Source organism: Bombus vancouverensis, chromosome 10 (genome assembly GCF_051014615.1).
Source record: "Bombus vancouverensis nearcticus chromosome 10, iyBomVanc1_principal, whole genome shotgun sequence".
Classification (NCBI taxonomy): domain Eukaryota; kingdom Metazoa; phylum Arthropoda; class Insecta; order Hymenoptera; family Apidae; genus Bombus; species Bombus vancouverensis.
In genome coordinates, this window is record NC_134920.1 from 14,139,132 (window position 1) to 14,162,090 (window position 22,959).

A 22,959-nucleotide genomic window follows, 5' to 3' on the forward strand; every position below is an offset into this window, starting at 1 on the left:
AAAGGTGACGGGTATACATAGGACACGAGCCGATTGACAGCAGTTTCTTCGAGCACGTTGTCGGAAGGGGATGAAGCATGGTGGCCAAGTGGGGATGAACAGGTCGCCCCGTGTCGGGGAGAGAGCACTCTTGCTCGACTGGGGTTGAACCGTTGCCGAGGGAGGGGGATCCTCGTGCGCTTAGGATATACAGAGAACTCCACGAACTCGGAACTTCAGTCTGAACGCGACGAGCGTTACGTTCGTTGCGCGTGTTTCGCGTTAAAGTGAAATCATGTGCGAGAAACGTGGTATGTGCACGAGTAGACGACAGGTGCCTCTTCTAGTAGTGACTACTTTGTTAGTTGGCGTGCGCCCGGAAATAGTCGGTGAGTATAGAAAACGATTCGCATGCCAATCCGTTTTTCTTTGCTCGCGACGCCACGGTACCGCCGATCATCGTGCACGCGTCCTCCATCCTTGCGCTCTTCCCAGTGTGTCGGTCAGTGTCGATAAAAGTTAACCCTTAGTGCTCCGGCGCTATCACCGGCTTCACGGCATCCTTCACGCGCCAATTGTCCTCTCATCTTTCTTTCGTTCGTAACAACGGATATCTCGGCCGATCTTCTTAGTTAAAACGTCCGAAACGTATCGTTTCGAAATCTACCACCTTGGCCGTACTTGACTATCGTACTTGACGATTATACCAATCGAAAGGTAGAAAGTATAGTGAACATATTTTCAAAAATATAACCGTCTTGCTTTTAGAATCAAAATTTTTCGTTTCGAAAAGCTATATTACCGTTCGAGTGTTACTCTTTTCAGAATTATTGAAGCGGATCACGCGGAAAAAAGCCTCGAAGTGCAAAGGGTTAAATTTACTTCGCTGTCGTTACTTTGCACGACAGATCTTTTCTCTGCGAATCTTATCGCGAACGGTACACGCCGACTAAAATAGGAGAAAGATGTGCATATTGTTTCGTCGTTCGGATCGGCCGAAGGTCGTTGACGCGACGCTTTCGACAAGTTTCGAAATTCTCTAGGAGGCTTTGCCGATTACGAAGCAAGCGTATCGTCCTTATACACGTTTACGGAATCGTGAATCGGAAACTTTAATTCTGCTTAATTATGTTCGTGCATCGTCTAATGCCGAAGGTTCGGATGGTTTGATCTGAACGGAGTGTAGAATGTTGAACCGTCGAGGTAGAAACAGCTATGCATTTTTCCCCTTCAAACGGTTATTTACAAACAGTGTACGCGAAAATGTAAAAGGCGCTCATTTTACGACTGTGATTGCGTTTACGATTTTGCGCTGTCATTTCGAGTGTTTATTTCGATCAGACAAACGCGGTCGAAGAACGCACGGAAGAAACTAATTCTTATACTTGTTTGTTGGCTAAATTGCGTTTCTCCGATACGACGTAACATTGAAAATAACGACAAACTGTTAAATCCAAAGATACAAAGTTACCAAGTTTCGTAAAAAATCCTACGACAACTAATATCGTTCGAATGTTTTTTCGTTCGAAGGATTTTGTTAGTACGGGATCGATCGACTGCGTATTGAATTTTTAAATTGTTTCTCCGTAGGAAACGATAAACCCGATATCTCTTTCTCCCTGATATTCGCATGTTTAAAGAAAAGAGTGCAATATCGTTCGATTAAATATTCTTAATTTGTAAAATATTTGTGGAAATTTACGATTTTTATGCAAACTTGCTTTGTTGTATTTCTTTGCTGGCAACTTCATTTTCTCCGGACGTAGATTGCGTCTAATCAACGTTTAATGGATTAATATCGTTTATAGTTTCTCGAGGCCATCGTTTGAAACAGAATAAACATTATCCGGAAATCCGAGAGGGGAACAGAAATTGCTTGGCAAATAGCTGGGATAAGAGCGAGGCAAAAAATCCTTTCATAAATTCGTTTTCCGTGTCTCTTTTTCCGAGTGTCAAAATTATACTCCAATTTTTTGCTCGATATAAAGAGAGAGAGAGAGTCCGTTTCAATCTTGATGGTGCCACGTATTTCTCAATTATCTACAAAATTGAATCTTAATCTGGTCCATGCAATCGAAGCGCACAATCTTGCTTACCTACGTAACGTCCATTCACAATAACATTGATACGAATCTTGATACGAAAATTTAACTGACCTGACATTTCAATAGCAATATGCAGTTATTTATATTTAACGGGAATTTACTTTTTCCCAACTGGAATATTTCATTCGCGTTTCGATCAACGGTATGATTTTAGAGAATTTCACGGAAATACAAATATTAGATATAGAAAAAAGATTCTGTTTTTCTCTTCTATCTACTCTTTTACGTATCGTTACGTATCGTTAAAAACGAAGCGTTCTCTGCCATTGTTACTAATAATAGAACTACAAGTTTCGACCGTTTTTTCATTTTCACCACGTCTTTCACATTCGCACGTTTTCCAAGACGTCCGAATACGAGGTAACGAAGTATATAGAAGAATATAAACTTAAAAGCAGAAAATTTGTTACGCCTAATACGTACCTAATACACGATGGAAAACGATTCTATTTCTAACGAAGGGGTATTTTAAAGGGAAAATCGCTTTGTGGTTGAGGGAGAAATTCTTCCTTTATCAATTTCATTATTTTACAAACACGAAAGAGAAAGAAGTATACACCATAAAGAGAACGTGGACACGCAGAAATTGGTTGTAACAGAGGTATAAAGCGATAGGAAGGATTGCTTTTTATTTAACATCGTCGACGATTTACTTTCTTGTCGACGCGGCTACGGGAGTCGTATAAATCGTAAGTTCAATTCGCACTCGTTTGAAATTTTATTCGCTTTATGACGTCCATCGTGGCGTAGCCCAATCCATTGTACGAAGTTTGACAGATGCGTTACGCGGTATATAGTAAAGTTGCGATTTCGCAAATATTGCCGTGTCACGTAGCTACTCCGTTTGGTTTCGCCGGATAAAATGCGAAAACACGTGGAGGCATAATGTCGAAATATTGAGCAGGTCAATTTGTACGCGTCCCGCTCTCGCAATGGCGCCGTTACCCCGCGAAATTTGTAAAAATTATCCTGATGAAAGCTCGCTTGTCATCGTTATTCGATAGTTTGCATACAGGTTTCTTGTTTGTTACCTTTTTTTACATTTTTCTTCCTTGTTTTCCTTCTTTTTTTTCGATAGAATATTTTGCTTAAACATACACGCTCGATCGTTTCTTAGTCTGCTAAAAAAGCTGAAATATAGGAAAAAAGAATTATTCGAACGAAAATCGTTTAGTTGGGTGTCGATAGAGGAAAATATGTCACTAAAATTGGATTTTTTTGTCCAAATTCGCACTTTTCCCAGAGTTTTATTTTATCTTTATTTTTATAAATAAAATTTTATTTTTTTAGCGAGTTCAATGTGCTGGATTTTGAATAGGCACCGAACCAGTTGGGAAACGTAACATCGATCGATTGTTTATGAAATATCGCGAATAATCGAGTTAAATACGAAACGAAATTTTATGAAAAATTTGTTAACAATAATCTCTTTTTTCTGTGTATTATTTTTACTTCAATCAGCTTCCATAGGTAATGTCGCGTTTACCTGTCCGACTTATCCGTATGATTTGGTAAAATTGAGCCTTGATTTATGCTCTTCTTGTTTCCCGTATCTTTGAGATAGTATTTCAAGTTCCTTAATATCTTCTTTTATCCCACGGTACGCCGAATATATTCGTATTATTCGTTTTACGCCTCGAGTCACTTGTTGTTGGTTTAAACAAATTTTTTTTAATTTTCTCTTAACGATACCAATCTTGAAAATGAAGAGCTTAAATCCGCGAAGGAGCTAACAAAGATTCGAAAGTTTCGGTAGAAGAAAATTCATGCCGGAGAACTTGCGGCATAACTTGTTACGATTTTGATGGAACATAGTAGGTACATCCTCGTCCATAAATTACCGAGCATTTAGTTAGCAGACGTAGAATAATGGTAAATTAATTTTACACTTGCAAAATCAAGTTGATACTTGTTAACTGTTTACATTGCGAGGAAAATTCAATTATTCCACGGAATTTGTAAAACCTCGTTATTACCTCGATGAATATTTTGTTTAAATTCAGCCACTGTCTAGTGCGTTATTTTTATGAAAAGTTTCTACGAAGAATCGTCAAATTTATTTCGATATCAAAGTTATTTCGATCATTCTGGTCGTTCTAACATTCAACGTTAAACACGATGTTGAATGTTAATGAGAACCTTTACTTTTGCAAATATTTTAATTCTTCCTATATTTCTCGTTCAGCGGCAAGAAGTAATGAAAATTAACGCGACAAAAGATCAATTCGCGTGGCCAAAATTAGGACGTTTTAATTAGCAAAATCTCACCCTCTTTCATCGGGTACTTTAGTTTTTCATTTGCACGCGTTCGCTTTCTTATTATTTATTGTGGCGTAGTGTTTACAGCAACGTGACGTTTAACTTGGCGAGTACTAAAGCCAAATTAATTAGAATTAAGAAGGAAAGTTTCATTCGAAGCGCGTGGCACGTTTATGAACGATCGCCCTGCAACTCTCGTTAATTTTTTCCCTTCCATTTTCCTTCTTTCTTTCACGACAATTTATGGTGCAACGTTCGCTTCCGTGTTTCTTTCCTCTTATCCGTCGTGTTAATTCTATCGACCTTGAAACGCGAAATAGAAGCAAATTAAGCTCGCATCGACAAATATCGCGTTACAAATTGAATTGAAAAGTAACGCTAAAGCTGTCAAAATGACGGTTTTCGCTCGTTTGTTCGAATTTCCAGTTCTTGTTTGCACAGTTATTTAAAACGTGCAAGTCTTTTTGCCAATACCGATGGATATTTTTATTGAGACAAAAACACGTTTACGCGAGGAGCGGAGCAGAAAAATGGTCCAAGCACATTCTTTTTCGATCGCAGTTTTTTAATTTCACAGGAAGCTTAGAACCGGTAATCGCTACATCGTAGACAATTCGGTGTGATTTGGTGTCATCGATGTAATCACCGGTAAGATACGATATCGCAACTACAAGCGAGCAAAAGCGAGAAAAACGACATTTTCAAAATATATTCGTAGCCGCAAGGCATGTCATTTTCACTTTACGTAACATCACGAAGGTATCACCGTCGATGATTGGAATTTTTGTTTTAATTGATCGCTTATGGTCGTATCAATCGCTACAGCAGGTTATCGACGATTCTCTCGAAATTGTAGATCGAGTTTCAACTTTTACAGTTTCTCACTCTGAGTTGAAAAATATAAAACGTTGAACTGCCATAAATAAATTATTTGCTGTTAACATAACGACATAGCGATAATATCAAATAATACGCTGATTGATAAAATTTAAAAGACGATTAAAAAAACACATATGTAAGTCGTATACATTGTTGTGTATAAGTTTGAAGTTACGCTACGTTATAGAGGGACGACGGGTATTATAGTAATCGTTAAATAGGTAATCTCGTTAAAGAAGAAGTAAAGACGAAGAGGAGAAGAGAGAGACTGGTAATAAATCTTGACGATTTTCTGTTAACGGATTGCGGTAGTGCAGATTTGTTTCGTATAATTGAAAATTACTCGATGTCGATGAAGTCGGAAAACCAATTTGTTTGTTCAGGATCAGTGTTTGACCGGACACATTTATTACACGGAGGAAACTCTTTATAATTATCGGTTGGTTTAATTACTCGACCTATGGTGAAACGCCGATGATTACGCGGTATAGAATAGAATTTCGTTGAAAGTGTTATAGAATTTCCTTAGAAACATTCTTACGCGACTTTACATTCTATATTTTCAAAAATATAAATTTCGATCGATGTCGACCAGTCTATTTTATTCGCCGATTTCATCCAAGTGACAGAAAGGAGTTTGCCCTTTAAACGTAATTCAGTTATACGTAGAATACGAATATAACGATACGATTTGAAAGTTTCTTTATCGTTTTCAGTCATTTGATAGATGGCTGTTACTCGATTCTTGGAAAGGGATATTTACAGCGTATAGTAGCTGTAATAGTTGTATATGATTTCATATGATATCAATATGATATCTATACTATCGTTAATTTTACAATCTCTTATTTATCGACAATCGCATTTTGAAGAAAAGTAAATTTTTAGGTATAAGATTATCAGTTAAATTAAACTTTTTGATATTTAGCGACCTGTACATACATATAATCAATTTTATTAACGAACGTCTAAGAATCAATATTTTCTTGAAGAATTGGGTTGGAAACTAATTAGGTCGAGATACTAAAATTTACATAGAATACGAATCTCTAATAAGAAACATATAACCTGCTATTAGAACTGGAGATTTTCGAGATTTTCAAAACGTCTGAAAATACGTTATTTCAAAAGACCGTTATAAGATATATTTAGGGACATACCATTAAATATTTTTTATCGCGAGACTTGCTATTTTCGATCTTACCGCTGGAAGAATTTGCTAAATCGTTAAGTCGAACTCTAAGCAACTTTTACAGGAACATGATAGTTACGAAAGCGGCTTTTTAAAGTATTTGTCGTTCACTTTTTAACTCATTGAACAATTTTATGCAGTTATACGTTTTCAAGCAACGAAGTGTTCTGCTTTCGTCGATTGTTTGTTTCATCGATATACCGTGAAATAATCTCGAACAAAAAGGAACAACGCTGACTAGCCTTGCAACGCAAGAATATTTGCAAGCAAAGAAAAATATTTCGTTACAACGGAATAAAATTACAGACTATTATAGATTTATTTAACGCAGATTTGCTCAATTACACTCACTTTTCATATTCTTCGACTGTTGTTTCTATGCTTTTCAATCATTTCATTCTCGTAACTATCATTCGTTCAGTCACTTTCAATCGCTACGTTCATGCAAATCAGATATATTCGTACTCGTATAACGATATTTTTCGTATAATAATATCAAAGACGGAAGCCATGAATTTCAAGCCACTTTTTCGTGTTATATCAGTTGATGGTTCATATCGTATTCGTATCGATGTAACGACATTTAAAATGACGGTAAAATGAGAATTGTCAGTTTCATCTTTTACGTATTTTTTAACGACAATGATATACAAAACGTCACAGTTGTATGAAATGTATTGTTGCAGTAATCGTCGTTTTGAAACAATTAATCATACACTAATTTTAATCGAAGGGAAAGGTCAATCGCAGTATGTATTCGGTCCAAAATATCGCTGAACACTGCAAAATGTCACGACCTAAAAAAGCGTTCGTAATTCGTTGATTCAATGATTATCTACGCTTTGAAAATTTAACGTAGAGATACGTTGATCGCTCTGAAAACCCCATGTACGATAACTACGAGAATGAAAATTGATTCAACGATTAACCATAATAATCAGTTCGGCTTAATAAACGGTTTGATAAAATATCGTTCTCGATTAAAAATATCGAATGATTTGCAAAATAGCACAAGTTCAGGCTTTACGGTTTTTTTTTTTTACAAAAAAAGATGATTGTTCAACAATGTCAGAAATATGAAATTAACGAAGATGTATATATGAACGATACTCAAAACGACGCAGGAAAAATCGATAACAAATTAAAAAAGATACACGAAACGACTGATTTTTTCGAGATATTTATCGGTAAATTTGTGCTGTTGGAATTCGTGGCTGCGATTACTGAAACATGATTCAGGATGTACACACATGCGTTTATAGAAAGCAGTAATAGCGTAATGTATTCAACGTGAATCGAATTTATCAACTATTCAGCTTGCTTCGTTTTGTCGATTTAAGAAACGAATTGTTGTATTCTTAGCTTTTCCATTGTTCTTTCTACGATGAGATACGTGGGCATAAAAACTTGATCAGTTTGCATTAACGTTTCGTATGTTCCGTGACTGGGGCACGTAGCAAAATTTCAGCCCGGGAACATCTTGCCCGTTACGTTCAAATTTATTACTCATTTGGGTATCGTTCTGACAAGTTAAAGCAAATAAAACACAACGAATTGGGAAAATGGGAAATGGAAGAGTGTCGCTAGATGATAAACGTCGCCTTAATAAATTCTCTTTACCGACAAAATTGATTTAAACTATCAATTATAGCAAAATACAGCGCGAAATTGTAGATCAATTAGGTTAGAATAGGAAATCCTATGAAATATTGACGATGAGAGCCGGTTCAATTTGCCAAGTATATAAATATTCTACGCAGGATTTTCACTCGAAAATTTGGATTGCATTATAAATATTCAATATTCGTTTATACTTGTGTAATATACGAGGTAATACAGCATAATGTGTGTACTAGAGTGGTGGGAAGTATTATCTAATATTAATATTTATGCATACGATGCGTATTATGCAAATAATTCTATGAATGCGGCTTATTACGATATTATGAAACGCAGTGTATCGTGATGTACAGAAAACGGAAAACATTACGCGTAGAAAGTACATAACTGAATTTGTCAAAGTTCTTCTCAGCGAGTGAAATGAAAATTTAGCTAAAAATAATAAAGTAAAGATCGTAATTAGAAGTAGAATATATTCGATATTTCTCAAACTACGATGTTTTCGCTGTTTCAAATTTTTCTGCTCTTTAAGCGATACACCAAGTGTTCTACCATAAGTTGCTTAATACCTTCGGAATTTAGCGTGTAAATAATTAACGCTATCTCGGATTAACTTCGTTTAACTTTGCTTTATTGTGGCTTAATCTTGATTACATGCTTGGTAGAGGCGTGAAAAGTGATAAAAAGACTTTTAGCAACATAGTCGAGCTAGGATTTAAATCAATACCGATTTAAACCACTAATTACCCGCTTATGAAAAAAATTGAACGAATCGCTATTTTTACTAAGAAAGGACGACATTTGCGAAATGCTTATGTACATTTGACACGACTCAAAAGTACTTTTCTTTAACATTCGTGATTTTTTCGAAAGCTCTATTTATACTCGTAATTTGGGTACTCTGTATAATTAGTACGCATACTACGCATAATAGAGTTATCATATGATGCCTACCGCGAGACACGGCTTGGACTTCAAAGGAACATCCAACGTACAAAAGTGATGATACACGTCATTTGTATAAATGCCAGCTAGTTCCACGTAATTTCGTTTACAACTTTCGCGGGGCCTTTGTGTTTCAACAGCTTCAATTATAAAGTAATCTCGTGTAATTAATTCCATTGTCGAATATTTCAAACTCTTTATTTCTCATTTTTGATTGCGTTGGTCATTTAAAAATATTTTTACAATATTCTCCTAACTATTTCGGTATTATTTTCGGTTTTAAACCCTACGTTTATAAACATCAAATTGAAAACAATAATTGTTTTATAACTATATATTCATTCACAGATTATTTCAATGTGCAATATCTTTCTGCTTACAGGTATGTAACAGATTCCTGATATACACGTACTATTAGTACGAAATTCAGCCTTGTTTCAATTACAAATAGAAAGTTCAGCCACGATGTAAGTACATACTTCGGTCATTTTATTTCACGGTATTGACTTTTTTTTTCATAAAATGCCAGCAATTGAAGCGTATACGAAGCGTCTCCAAATAAAACGCGTTTTTAAAGAAGCGATCCTCGCGAAAACAGGAAAATAAGTCCGACAATGAAATTTATGAAATTATCTACACGTGCAACGAGTACTGCATTGTATGCATGGCTTTCTCAAATACGACAGAAAGCTTCAAATTTTCCAACTTTTCATACGTATATGTAAGCGCGATTTTAAAATACTTTAATTTTAAAATACTTTAGCGTAAAAACGAATAACAATAAAATATTCACGCTATAAAAATGATAAAACGCGGTCTGTCTATTTTCTTATGCCGATGTTCTGCAGCTTATTAGTAGAAATAAAAGTATTGGGAAACATCACGCGATAAATGTTATAATTTGGATGTAGCAACAAGTACAGATTATGCTATCAAACGATAATATTTTAAAGTTAACTAAATAAAGAATAATGGAAATTTGAAGGAATTACCACTCTACTGTGGATTCTTATGCGTTTTTGTTTTTTTTACACAAAAATACATAAAGTGTATTTAACTCGTGATAACGTTTAATAGGTGAAACGAATCTCCGTTTAAATTCCATTTCTTTAAATTCAGTTCGCAAAGATACGAATTTGAATAAATATTCGCAGTGTAATCGTTATTAACTTATTAGCGCGAGTTTTATCAGTCGGAACGAACTCTACGTTCTATACGTACAAAAATCGGTGGTGACAACCCCTCAGCTATTTAGAAGTGCTCTGTTTGCCGAATTAAAGTAGTGAATGGGATAGGTCAAGGAGCAAGGGTTGCAGTTAATAACGCTATCTCGATGACGGTATAATTTCATTGAAGGTCAATAGACAGATGGTCGGTCCGCAAGTATCATCGAGATCCTTTGCCCATAAAATTGATCAAATTCTGAGATACGGTGTACCGGCAAACGCTTTGAATCCAATAAAGAGGATTAAGTGTACTGAGCTGTAAACACGGTGTGATTGAATTCTAGGGGTGACGAGGAAACGCTCTCTCTCTCTTTCTCTCTCCCTCTCTTATTCTCTTTGCCATCTCGTATCCATTTTTTTCTTCTTGCTTTCGTTCTCTTCCCTCTTTCGTTTCAACTCGCTTGTCTTTAACCCTCGATGCTACTCTCTATCTCTATCTTTATCTCTAGTTCTGTCTGTCTGTCTCTCTCTCTCTCTCTTTCTCTCCTTCCCTCGATTTTCTTCCCCGGTGTCTGTTTCCTTAGATTTCATGGCGAGGAACAGTGCAAGGACGTGACGCCGCTGCGTCGACGTTTCTTAACTTTCATTACAACAGAGAATGTCGTGACATTAACCTCTTTTGAAATTGAGTACCATCTGTATATGGGTCGGATGTCTCGCAAAACTTGCGCGTATGCTTCAGTTCGAAGTTTCTCTTTGTTCGAATACCGATACGTTGGGGTTCTTTGAACTGAGAAATTTTGTATAGATTTATGGGCCCTTTTTCGATAAATAATTTCATCAGCTTACGCGAAAAAAGTTCTGTCTCTTCTTAAGGCTACTTCTTTCGTAATTTATAGTTTTGGTTCATAAGTAGACCACAGATTTTTACGGAAATTCATATTTTTGCGAATATATTTGAAAAAGTAAGAGCTCGATAGAAAATTCTTTCACCTGTCAAATGTCATAGAAAGCGCTATACTTTAAATACTTTGCCTAAAGTTTTGTCGTATCTGTGTGCGTTCTGCGCAATTTTGCATTTTCGAATTTCAACCAACTGCACTTTTATTTATCGTGTGTACATATACGTATAGCTCGTTATTATAGGGGTTCTTGTCGAAACGCTCCGTTTTTCCTAATTTACGTAGAAGGAGAAACACACACGTTGTACCTTTACAATACGTTAGTTTATTTATACGATGGTATCGTTACAAGTAACAAATTTATGTTTTATATTTTATGGAAACAGGACAAATTTTTAAGGATTTTTAAGGACTTCTTCGTTTAGACACATAGTTGTCGATCAAAAAAAAAAAACCTTCGGTTCAATTTATCGCTTTATCTCACGTATCCTTAAAATTTTGCAACTGACAATTCAGTGATACGTATAGTATAGTACAGACACACAGGCATTTATGATAATTTGAATTATATATTGGTTTCGTCTGTATACAAGTTTACTTATAAATTATTTATATTTACCTAATTATCGATTGTGAAATTATTTCACGAAATTATCGTTCTGTTGTATTTAGATTGTAAATACACACACACACACACACACACACATATATCGATGTGATTACATTAAATGTTATTTGTCGTTTCCGCGTATTTTTCTGATTATCAACAAAGGAGTTTATGGCAGTAATATTTTACCGTGATTTGTTCGTTCGCTTGAAATTTACGATTATAAATATTTTACAGAATACTATTATCGATGGATCGATATTAAAAATACAACTCGGTATGGTACATGTGCTCAAAATTACCATACGTTAATTACGCGTATCTTTGTACGAACGTACTCGCTTGGTGAAAATATCGAATCTGCTGCGTACAAGTGTTATGTGTTGCAAATTCATCTTGCTTACGCGAGGAGAGCAAATACATAAATAAAAAATCGCCGCTCTTCTCCAGGATCACAGGGAAAAGCAAATTGAACGTAGAGAGAATATTCTATCGGACAAATTATATTATTTTCGTGAAAAATACGTATTATACGTATTTACGAAAATGTATCGGATTAATATGTATATTCGTATTGCGATTACTTTCCGTATTCGTATCGCGACACGCTAAGGATGAAGTTTCGAAGTTGGCACTTCTTGCGAATACGAACAAATTCAACGAATCGCTGAACGATACGTTTTCGTTTAAAAACGTTCGACGTGAAACATTTTCATAATAATTTGTTTGTAAAATATTACTTTTCTGCTATTCTCGAATTCCCTCATTAAGGTATCTTTGTTAGTTCCGAGTGTCTCCGTTTAATTGCAACGACGGTTGAACGATCAAAGTAAAAATTAATATATCGCACGATCGTTTATTCCAATAAAATATTAAGGCATTTTTCCGAAAGAGACCTTTGTTTTTTTCTTGTTCAGCGTGCGATCGATATCGCTACAATGCCATCTGTTTTATTTCGTTTTCAAAAGCGAATTCTAGTCGTGGTTCGTTAGTTCAGCGCTTAAACGCTAACTAAACAAACTCCACTCTACAACGACCGACAACTTGGCGAAAATCATTTGGCTACCTGTCGCTGTATGTTACATATAAACGTTTTACCGCGAGTTCGCTTATTGACTGTCTAACATCTTTAAGAGGAGACTTTGTTAAGGTCGGGGTAATTATTCTATTCTCTATTCTATCTTCTATTTTCTAGTTGTATTCGTTCGTTCGAAACGTATTAACGAACATGTAAGTGACAAGACAAGTGACGTACCGAAAAGTATCTTTAAAATGCTCGAAGATAATAACGCGTTCCTACTCGACTATATTTTTGTTTCTGTTTGTTTCTGTTCATCGTATCTTTGAATCTTTCGAGATGAAACGAAGTTTGAACGAAGCGACGCAAGTTAAAAACATGCGTTTTTTTTTAATTGCAACGAGTCGTTTCCTTGAACGTAATAACGCGTTACTTCGTTAACGAAATTTGTCGGTAAGGAGAATAATACTCGTAAAACAGGATAAACTGTTGTATTTTTTCTTCTATTTTTAGTTTATAACCCTAAGGAACCATAAAGAATTTCCTTCTAGTCATAACTCGAAAAACACGTTTGCGTCACGTTTCTAACAAAGGTGCGGTACGTGCCCAATATTCCTCGAGATATTAATTCTTTTGGGTGAAATTTTACCTTCGTAAAACTTAATTAAATAATTAGAATAAAAACTTTTGCTTCAAATTTTTCAACGCACCACATACTATTTGGTTCGGTGTCTGTGAACAAGATTGTCTCGCTCGTAGTAACGACGTGATGTACGTATAAAACGAATGGTCGTAGAAGATGGCCGAATTCTGTCGATGCAAAAACATTAAATTCAATGGTATTGTTTTGTTTATGAGGTCGAGGAAAAACGATTTGAAGAAAGTTAGCTCGGCTTGTAAAACCGTTTATCAAGATTTCCTTTCCACGATGACATCGACATTCTTTGCACGATTTCCCACGATTTCCACGAAGCTCCCAATCGATGGCAAACTGCAGTAATAGTTTCCAGTACAAGAGAAGTGCTCTGTGCCCTTAAACTTATCCCCATCCATGCCTATCATCGGCTATTACGAGAATTCTGTTAGCTGGAAAGTTTCGAAGTGGTAATTCCCAAATGTGCAATTATTCGTCACATTGACTATCAAGCCGTGTTTCGTGCTCCTTCGGATTCGTTTGAATTCGTGCATTTTGTATGAATTATATCGCGACAAAGTTACCTAGTCTCTTGTTATCGAAGAAGAATTTTTGCATACTAACAAAGTTTGGATAGAAGAAAATGTCACTGGAACACTTGATTCGATATCCATCGAATCAGATATCCGTTTCTTCGTTTCATGTCTACGCTATTCGACATCTTTCGAACATCTACTTCTTTATTTTCTCCATCGACATCTTCTTTTTGATTTTCGCCTATCGAAAAAATTTGCTCGAAGCAACGGTCTTAGGTATCGACTCGTACCGCTAATGGTATAGTAATAAATAACTTTGTTGTAACTTTTCGCAGTAATCTTATAATTTCTATCGCCGATTATAAATGTTTTTTAACCAGTGTTGGTAATTTCACTCGTCGTTACATATCACGTTCAGGTTCTTAAGCTATTAGCATGTTCCATGGTACATCTACCGGCAGACTATCATCGTCTAATGTATTCAACGCCAGTTTTCTTGGGCATAAACGTATTTCGTTGTCGCAGAGGTGCAAATCATAACTAATACGACACTTACTTGTACGTGAATTATGTACTTGTACTCAGTGGCCTGACTGTAATTTCGCGAGGATAATACGAGCTATGGCCCAGTAAGATTTGAATATCCGCAAGTTCGCAGTAACCAGCAGTGATATCGATCCTAGGTTAAGGGACCGCTGTGCACGCGATCGAATTCTGTAACGCGATTCGCTGTCAAACCTGGTCTCTCCTATCAATTTGTGCCCGGTATAATTCATTCAGATTGTAAATTAACATGAAAGTCAAACATATTGCGAAGTCATATTAGATGACGATGACTCGGGATTTTCGGCAGTTTTCTACACAAATTCCATTATTTCGCATTTACCGTCAAAGTGTATTTTATGATATTTACAACGTACAATTAATCATAATGATTAATTGTTTCCCATGTGATGTGATTTTCAGTGCATATTCGGTGCATATTCGGTGCATAAGTAATACGGATAATACGTTTGATTCTAAATTTCGTTTAAATTAAGTACGATAGTAAAAAGGGAAAGTCAACGACACGAACGGCAGTACAACTTGTTAAAGCTACCTCTTATAAAATATTCTATGTATAATTTCTATTAAGAAGCTTTGCTTTGTATTATCGGTCGAGAGAGGATTAAGGCACGTTTGTCAGAAACGGTTTTTCATCCGTGGTGTATAATTCGAAGTAAAATGGCTGCCTGATGCGATAGAATTTCATCGCTTTATCGGTTATCTTAGCGAACAAATGCCGTTTCGAGGTTTCTTATTTCGCGTTGCTGATTTGTTGTATAACTCGATACCGACAATTTTTCTCTCTAAATATAGAACATCGCATGATACACCTACGACCTTATAATAGCTTGCTTTTCGGTATCTGTAAGCTTTCGCTCTGCCTGACCGAATCTGTGTAAGACCCGAACAGCTTGCATCGTGCGTTGCATTTTTCATAGTAAATACTAATGTTAACAACAACGTTGATTAATACATATACGAATTTGTTCATATTTAAGTAGTACGCGATGCAACGATACGCGAGAAAGCATGAAATTTGAAAATTATATATCGTACGAAATTACTTTTAGCGAAACTCGTTTATCGATTAGCTTTAACGAAAGTCATTCGCGTATTAAATATTAATCTACTTTTTACCAGTTGCTACATCGATGTTGCTTCTTTTCGCGTTTTTCATTATGTACAGCGTTTTTTGCCCCTTCTCTGTATAACTTTTACGGGAAGATGAGTAACCCGAAGATCGGTGCTTGGTGACTTTGTGTAACAGAGACCTGGTCGCTTCGTTTATCTTTTCCCTTAAAATCTGGACAAAAGCGAAAGAAATATCGCGTACTTGGCTTTGCTCGAGCAGGCGCCTAAGATTTACTCGTCTTACGTTTCTCGCAAAAGTAATATTCTTTCGATCGATTCGTTTCCATGTTGTACGACGAAAACTATTTTGATAAAATGGTTCCTCGAGAAAATGAATATCGCAAAAAGAAACCTTAAGAATTACGCGGTAAAACATTTGTTTCGCTAAATTCTATCCGTTAAATCGATATCTCGATAAATATCCGTTGTAAATTAACGCGTTAAACGCATGAGAAAATAAATTCTGAAAACGGTTATTTTTAACGATGCAATTTTAAATTATGACGATGCGTTTAATTCGGGAAATATTAATTACGTATTATGCGTATAGTTCGATACTTTGTTCGATCGTAGTCAGTATGGCAGTTAGCGTCCAGATATAACTTGTTGCAGAAGGCAAGAACGATGCGATGTTACTTCTGAAATTTCAGACGATTTTAATAGGTAGAAAATAACACCACACATCTGCCTACTGTCTACCATACGACAGCCGCTTTATGTTCTTACGTTGCCACGTTTTCGTGATCGCTTAATTCACTACCTGACTGAAAGAATATCGTTTTCTTGTAACCAACATTTCTTCTAAATTGAAAAAATACTGTTCACTTTTACGTAGTAAAACGAACCTTTCTTCGTTCAATGTCTAACGCAATAAAATACTCGTAACTTTGTTAAGTTCTAACTATTTTGCTAATCTTAACAATTCCTGCGGCAAAGCATAGAGAAAAAAATAAATATCGTAATGTAACGTAGTTGGGGAGAATTCGTACTCTTGACGTTTAAAGCGTGAAAGGTGTCAAAAATATAATTTTATATAGGGTGTCGTATAGCGAATAGCGAGCCGCAGGAAGCGAATCTTTATAATAAGGAGCATTATTTATAAAGTACTTTTTGTAAATATTATTCATAAATCTGGCGAACGATTACAATTACGAGAAAGTAAAGATTAGAAATAGGAAAACTCGGAAACGCGAGATTTTATAACATTTTCAAGCTAATCTTTCTCATATTTTTCCTTCTAATTTCTTTTCTCTGTCTCGCGATTAAATTTTATAATACATCCCTGTCATTGAATCCCATTCCTTGTATTCTCTTCATCGATCTGGGCTATCGTATTCTTTTTCCAATCTCGCTTCGCATACGATTACATCGTATAAAAAGATCATTTTCATCTAATATATTTTACGATTATTACCACCTAATGTCCAATTGGTATCATGGATTTTGTAGCAATCGTAATATTTAATAATACGATTTTCGTACCACACGCGGTACCGATTTGAAAATTATCGATAAGTATAGATGAAAAGCTAATAATTAATTGGTCGTAATTTAATTAAAGTCTCGTTTAACTCGTAAGGAGTACATACCGCTTAAGACAGAATCCGGAATATGATATAACTAATCGAGGAACCATACCGCTGGTTCGATGCGATAGCCACAACACTCGAAAAAGGTAAACTTTAGAGGGGAGATGTTTTGAAATTTACAAAGAAATCTTGGGGCGAGTCGTTTCAGCGATATTGCAAGGAAGTACAACCTACCACTGCTCGTAGCGTTACGAAACAACCGAAGACGAGCCAATCTGTTGTAAGACTAAAGCCAGGTTGGTAACGGTATAAGCACTAATTTTCCTCTCTGACGCAAAACCAATGGCATCGTAAATATAGCGTTTTACACGATTGACAAAAGTAAAAAAGTAATAATGTGTAGATTATGTGTGTCTATTCGATAGAAACAAATTTCACGTTTTTCGAGTAGTGCCACTATCAAAGCAAAGCGAATGAGCGATTTGCGAATCTAGAGAATGCCAGGAATAAACGAATATTTAAATAGCAGGGAAACGCGGCGAATAAACGACGAAATATAAATTAAAAGGAATAAGTTCGAACACAGTGGTCAAAGTATCAGTGAAATTCCGGCAACAGGTTTGCTTTTATTCGAAACATTTAGCTTTTGCCAAACGTCGAATCGGTAGATACGCATTTTTGAGTAAAAATATTTCTGGAATGGAATTCTTTACGTTCTTCTTTTTCCGCATTGTTTCCATGTTTATGCTTTTTTCTCGTTTCGTCGATGATGGAGAATATTTGAAATATTTAACTGGGTTCGTTTGAACGATTCCACGTTCACTTGGAACGATCCAACTTCATTTTCATTTGGAAGAATTAAAACGATACGAAATCCGAACGAGATACAACGGTGAATTAAAACCTGCGTACATTGCGCGATGCGTTATAATTAATGACGTTTGGAAACAGCCTCGGGATTCGTTATTGTTGATTCTTCGTAGCCAGTGATTCGGCTTCTGACAGAGTAATGCAAAGTAGACGAGAAAACCGAATTAATCATTCGTATCGGCGCTTCGGGGCGTTTCTGTTTATCGCATCGTTCTTTTTTCTTCCACCTGATCGAGTTAATTATATCACGATCGGAAGCGGGACTGGTTCCGATCCGTGTCGATACTTTATTTGTTCGTGGCTGCTCGTTAGAATTTTCGTCGTATTTGTAAGCTGAATATCGTTATCGTCAACGCGAACCGCCTTCCGCGCCGCTTGCTTCGTTTCGAGCTTATTCGTTAAAAGTATAAACGCCCTACGAATATTTATAAATGCGAATCGATATACAAAGATGACGGGAAAGTACATTTAGCGATAAGTATATTTTCCTCGATTTTAACGTCGCTTTGTCACCGAAAAACAGGATTTTCGATACAAAATAGCAGAAAATGAGCTAGTGTTAAGTATCGGAAAGACGAAAATTTGAAAGTTTCTTTGCGATCGTGATATTTAACGTACTTGTTTTACAAGATTTGGTAATATCGATGGTTACGAGCCACGATTGCTAGACGAAGATCGTAATATGTGGATTATTGAAAGTGAAATAGCAGTTTTTCGATCGATTAAAAAATTATCATGTTAATTCGTTGTACCAGTTTCCATATTTCTCGACATTCCTCTAGATCGACAGCTATAGTTTCCTTAAACAGCTGACTCTAGTATGAAACTTTAATTCGTTATATTTCTTTAAAAAAACATTCGGAAAATGTTTGGGCGTAGCTCGAATCTCCGTGTCTGTCAAATTATCCTTTACATTTATACGTACGTAGACACACGATTTGTACCAAATTCGTACATCGTTTGTAAAAACGTACAAACACGACTAATTAATGATTCTAACCAGTTTTCGGAAGACACGATCGTTGGAACAGAAATGTCCAATGTAATAAGGTTTGATTAGGTGAAAATAACGCGAGCAAGCTTGTCGCTCATTGTCGGATAACGCGGTTATCTATACTATTTTCCGAAGATGAATATTTCCGATAATGACACGTACGGCAAAGAGAAAATAGAACAAACAACGTGTAATTCATCGGTGATGGTAAGCAGAGGCACGTCGAGTGATTTCAGCGTGTGCTCGGTGAACGGGAGAATAATTCATAGATGAAACGCGGATCCTTGTGCGGCTGGTATAAAATATGTGCCGCTGGTATTGAAGCCACAACTTGGCGGGTTTATATGCACGTCGCAGGGTATACATAACTCTATGTGGCTTGATCGAAAAAGAAAGAGGACGGCGAAGAGAGTGAAAAAGCAGCTAGCGAAAGATGCGAAGAAAGACATAAAATTTTATTCTCGTGCAAACGTGGATAAACTGACAACGGACGACGGACAGTTTCCTAGATCACGAGACGACTGTATCGAGCGTAAGCTTTCCTCTTCCTCCTTCTCGTAATCATCGCAATATAGCATCGATGTGTTTTTCTCGAGTGAATACGCAGGGCTACGAAGAGTTACGAGGAATTTGAAATGCTTCTCTTGTCGAGATTATTAACGACTCGGTACGACGACGAGCATTTTTTCGTTACTGCGATTTTTCCGATGATTTCCGAAATGTCGCCTGGACGCGATATTAACGAGAATGAGCATCTTCGAACATTAACATTTGCACCTTCGAACAAAAACATGTTCAGAATTTATTTTACACGAAATAACGCTCTCTCTTTTATACCTTATTTTTGCCTCGTAATTTTGTTTAATCTAGACGCATAATTAATTAACTACCTTATTTATTGTTATCAATTACAGTATAATTAACATAAACGATCTGCTATTCTCTCGATCCAATATGTATTTTCTCGTGCATTGTTCTGGATAAACTTATCGTTCGAACTATACAATTTTATCGTAGACAAGATATCGTAAGATGAGATAAGACGAGGCACACGCATAAAAGTAATAAATACAATATTCGACGATGCCCTGATTAAAGTAATTAAAAACTCGCATGATCGCTGTTGGAGTAACAAAAAGTTACCACCTAACTCGTCAAAGATCGTATTTTTTATCGACTTTGCAAAGGAACTTAAGACACGGGTTTGCAAACTTTAAACGATGTAGCGTTGTAAGAAATTGTAGAACTGAAAAAAAGTATCTTAGGTGAAAAACGCACGCAGGATAAAGTGATATTCTATGCGCGATAAAACAAGATGAGCATAAATTTGTCGGTGAATTTGCACGAGGAGGCTGAGTCCAGGCAGGCGGTAGGACTTAGCGATAAATTTTTATGAACTTTCTAGAAAGGTATTGATTTATTTCCTCGTCCGGTTCGTTTTATAATTGAACGAGAAAGAAGGAACGCGAGATTATTTAAAAGAAAAGAAACCGTTTCGTTTCAATGTAAATTATGACAATTCAACTTTTGTTTGCTTATCGTTAATTGAGTCGTTATTCGTTAAATTGTTAAATTATTTTATTCATCGTTCGTCATATTCTCGCAACCACGTTCATCCGCTGACTTACGCTCTTTTATGCTCTACTTGCATTCGTATCCTTCCTTAACCACTATCTTCGGAGAGAAGATAATTTTTAGAAATTTTCTAAAAATAGATAGCCACTTTTTATGTTTAGGTTTAGGTTTATTTATTTATAAGTTAGGTTTAAGAATTACTTCTCACGGCTTTGCTAGTTGCTTACCTACCTTCCGAGAAATTGCCCGAGGTGACCAGATCCGATGCAAACGCAAATGCATCGCATCGTAGATCGTCGAAGCTGTTCGAACAGCTTACGTGGATTTGTCGGCAACATCGGTCAACTTTTCGTCAAAAGGAAGAAAGGAAGAAAGGGAGAAATGAGATATCTAATGGTGTGTTTCGAATATATATTCAGTGCGACAAGAAATGCTATTTAAATGCTATTAAATGCTATTCATCGAATGATATCACAAAGAAAATCAGTTTTGTACGCATGCATAGAATTAACGAAACTCCTTAGAATTAATGAGATTCCTTCGAACCTTTAGATCTTTCTTAACACGTCTCTGGCGATTCGAAGGTGTAAAATCACCCGTCCACACCGTGACAAATAATCGTTGGAAAATAACTTATTAACATATTATAAAGGTTAACGCAAAATGCTTGTCGAAAAGTTTAAACGATCGGAGAATATTTTAAGATGTCATCAGGTTTCGTTGTGGATAATATTAATTATAATTTCTTCAATTTTTATTATCCAAATGTTGCGGTTGGAAGCAAATTTTCGAAGCATTTTCACGCAGCTCTTCGTTCATTCTTAAGGCTAAGAATTTGTTTAAAAAGTCACAGGAAATAACAAACGATCGACGTTATACGAAAGTTTGTCAAATATCATTGAGAACGAGGTACTAGTAGTTTTGGAATTTAAATTCGGAAAATCACTTTTCGGTGACAATCCAGAATCTCTGAAAGCGCAAACTTTTACGGCTATTGTTTCACTTTTCGCTTCTAAACTTACGTACATTCTGCTTAGCAACTTTGATAACGGCGGATAAGAACGAAGAGGGTAGACGGGCTAAAATGATCTTGTTCTACGTGTATCGCGGTACTCGTTATAATCTTACCAAGTAAAATTTACTCGTCGTTAAAAATTTTACAAGCATCTATGATGAAAAGTGTATAGACTCGGTATAGAGGAGTAGAATGGATTACGAATTCGAGTAAATTTTAGCTTCGAATAAGTTAAAAGAACTTTTATCAGCGAATTTTTCCCTCCAGCTGTTTGCGGTGCAGTGAAACAGCGAGGTGTCCGTTATCATCACGCGAATATCATTAATCAACATATACGTGATCTTAAAGACGTTTAAAGTATCAAAAATTCCCTGCTTTCGCGAATTATTATAAAAGATATACTTGTTTCGACTCTTTCAATTTTCAAGTATACTTATATACGTATATTTATATGTAAAAAACGAAATAAATAAAACGAAAGGAAACGGTACACAAGATCCGTGTTTATCTACAAAAATGGCACATAGGCACAGTGCGACGGATGTTCGATAGTATACGGATTTTTCTATTAAACTTTGTTTAATCTTATCCAGAGTCTGTGCAAACTAAAAATTTTCCCATTTGTACCCTGAACTTTTCATTTGCCTCTTTAAATACAAGAGAGAAATAATTTTATTAGATACTGTCAGAGAATCAAAAGCTACAACTTGTACAAGTTGTTTAGTTAAAAAAGCGGTATTAGAATATCTACAGCTTCCTAGTTTAGATCCTATATATAAAAAATCTAAATTCGTGTTATATGATCGTTAATAGCGGTAATAGTAATTTTATTGTATCATGTTGATCAGATCGCTACCATAACGTCGAATACGATTTCCTTATGGTCTAACGTACCAATCGAGATAACAATTGTCAAAAGTTTTAATAATTTCGTAATAATATTTCAAGTTATTTAAGTTCCTGTTGGAGATCCGATACTCGCGAAGGTGGATGTATATATCGTTATTATTCGTCAAACATTCGGACACAAGTGTTTTCTAACGTAAACGACAATCGGTTTTACGTTTTAGCGAGAACTCTCGCTACCTATGATGATTCGATGTTAACGAATCCAGCTCGATAGCAACCGTTTCACCTCCCATTAACGAACTTTTGCAGTTTCTGCTTTTAAGCCATTCCGATAGCGAAGGAGGCACAGCGAGGTAGAAGTTATAGGGGTGAACTAAGGGAGGTAATCGTGCCAAACCGCATCTGCTAATACAACCAGTGCATCGAGTAAGCGATTCCGCTAATCTATACTGTCCGCTCTGATAACATGTAGAAGGTAAAGCAATCACGTACCCTCAACCTAGTAACTCTGCCTCTCTGATCATTTTCCTCGGAGCGATAATTTTTCGAGATTTAAAAGATTATCGACTTGCAGGGACTTGCAAAGATCCTAAGGATTATTTTACAGA

The 22,959-nt window shown here is 36.0% G+C and overlaps 1 protein-coding gene across 1 annotated transcript in view; it reads left to right on the forward strand.

Annotated features, from left to right (window-relative positions):
• The first annotated feature begins 237 nt into the window (after window positions 1-237).
• LOC117165263 (lachesin) overlaps window positions 238-22,959 on the forward strand; it is a 254,566-nt gene continuing 231,844 nt past the window's right edge. The window contains exon 1 of the mRNA XM_076622194.1: window positions 238-368. Within this exon, the coding sequence (XP_076478309.1) occupies window positions 275-368 (94 nt within the window). The 5' untranslated portion in view covers window positions 238-274. The remainder of the gene's footprint in view (window positions 369-22,959) is intronic.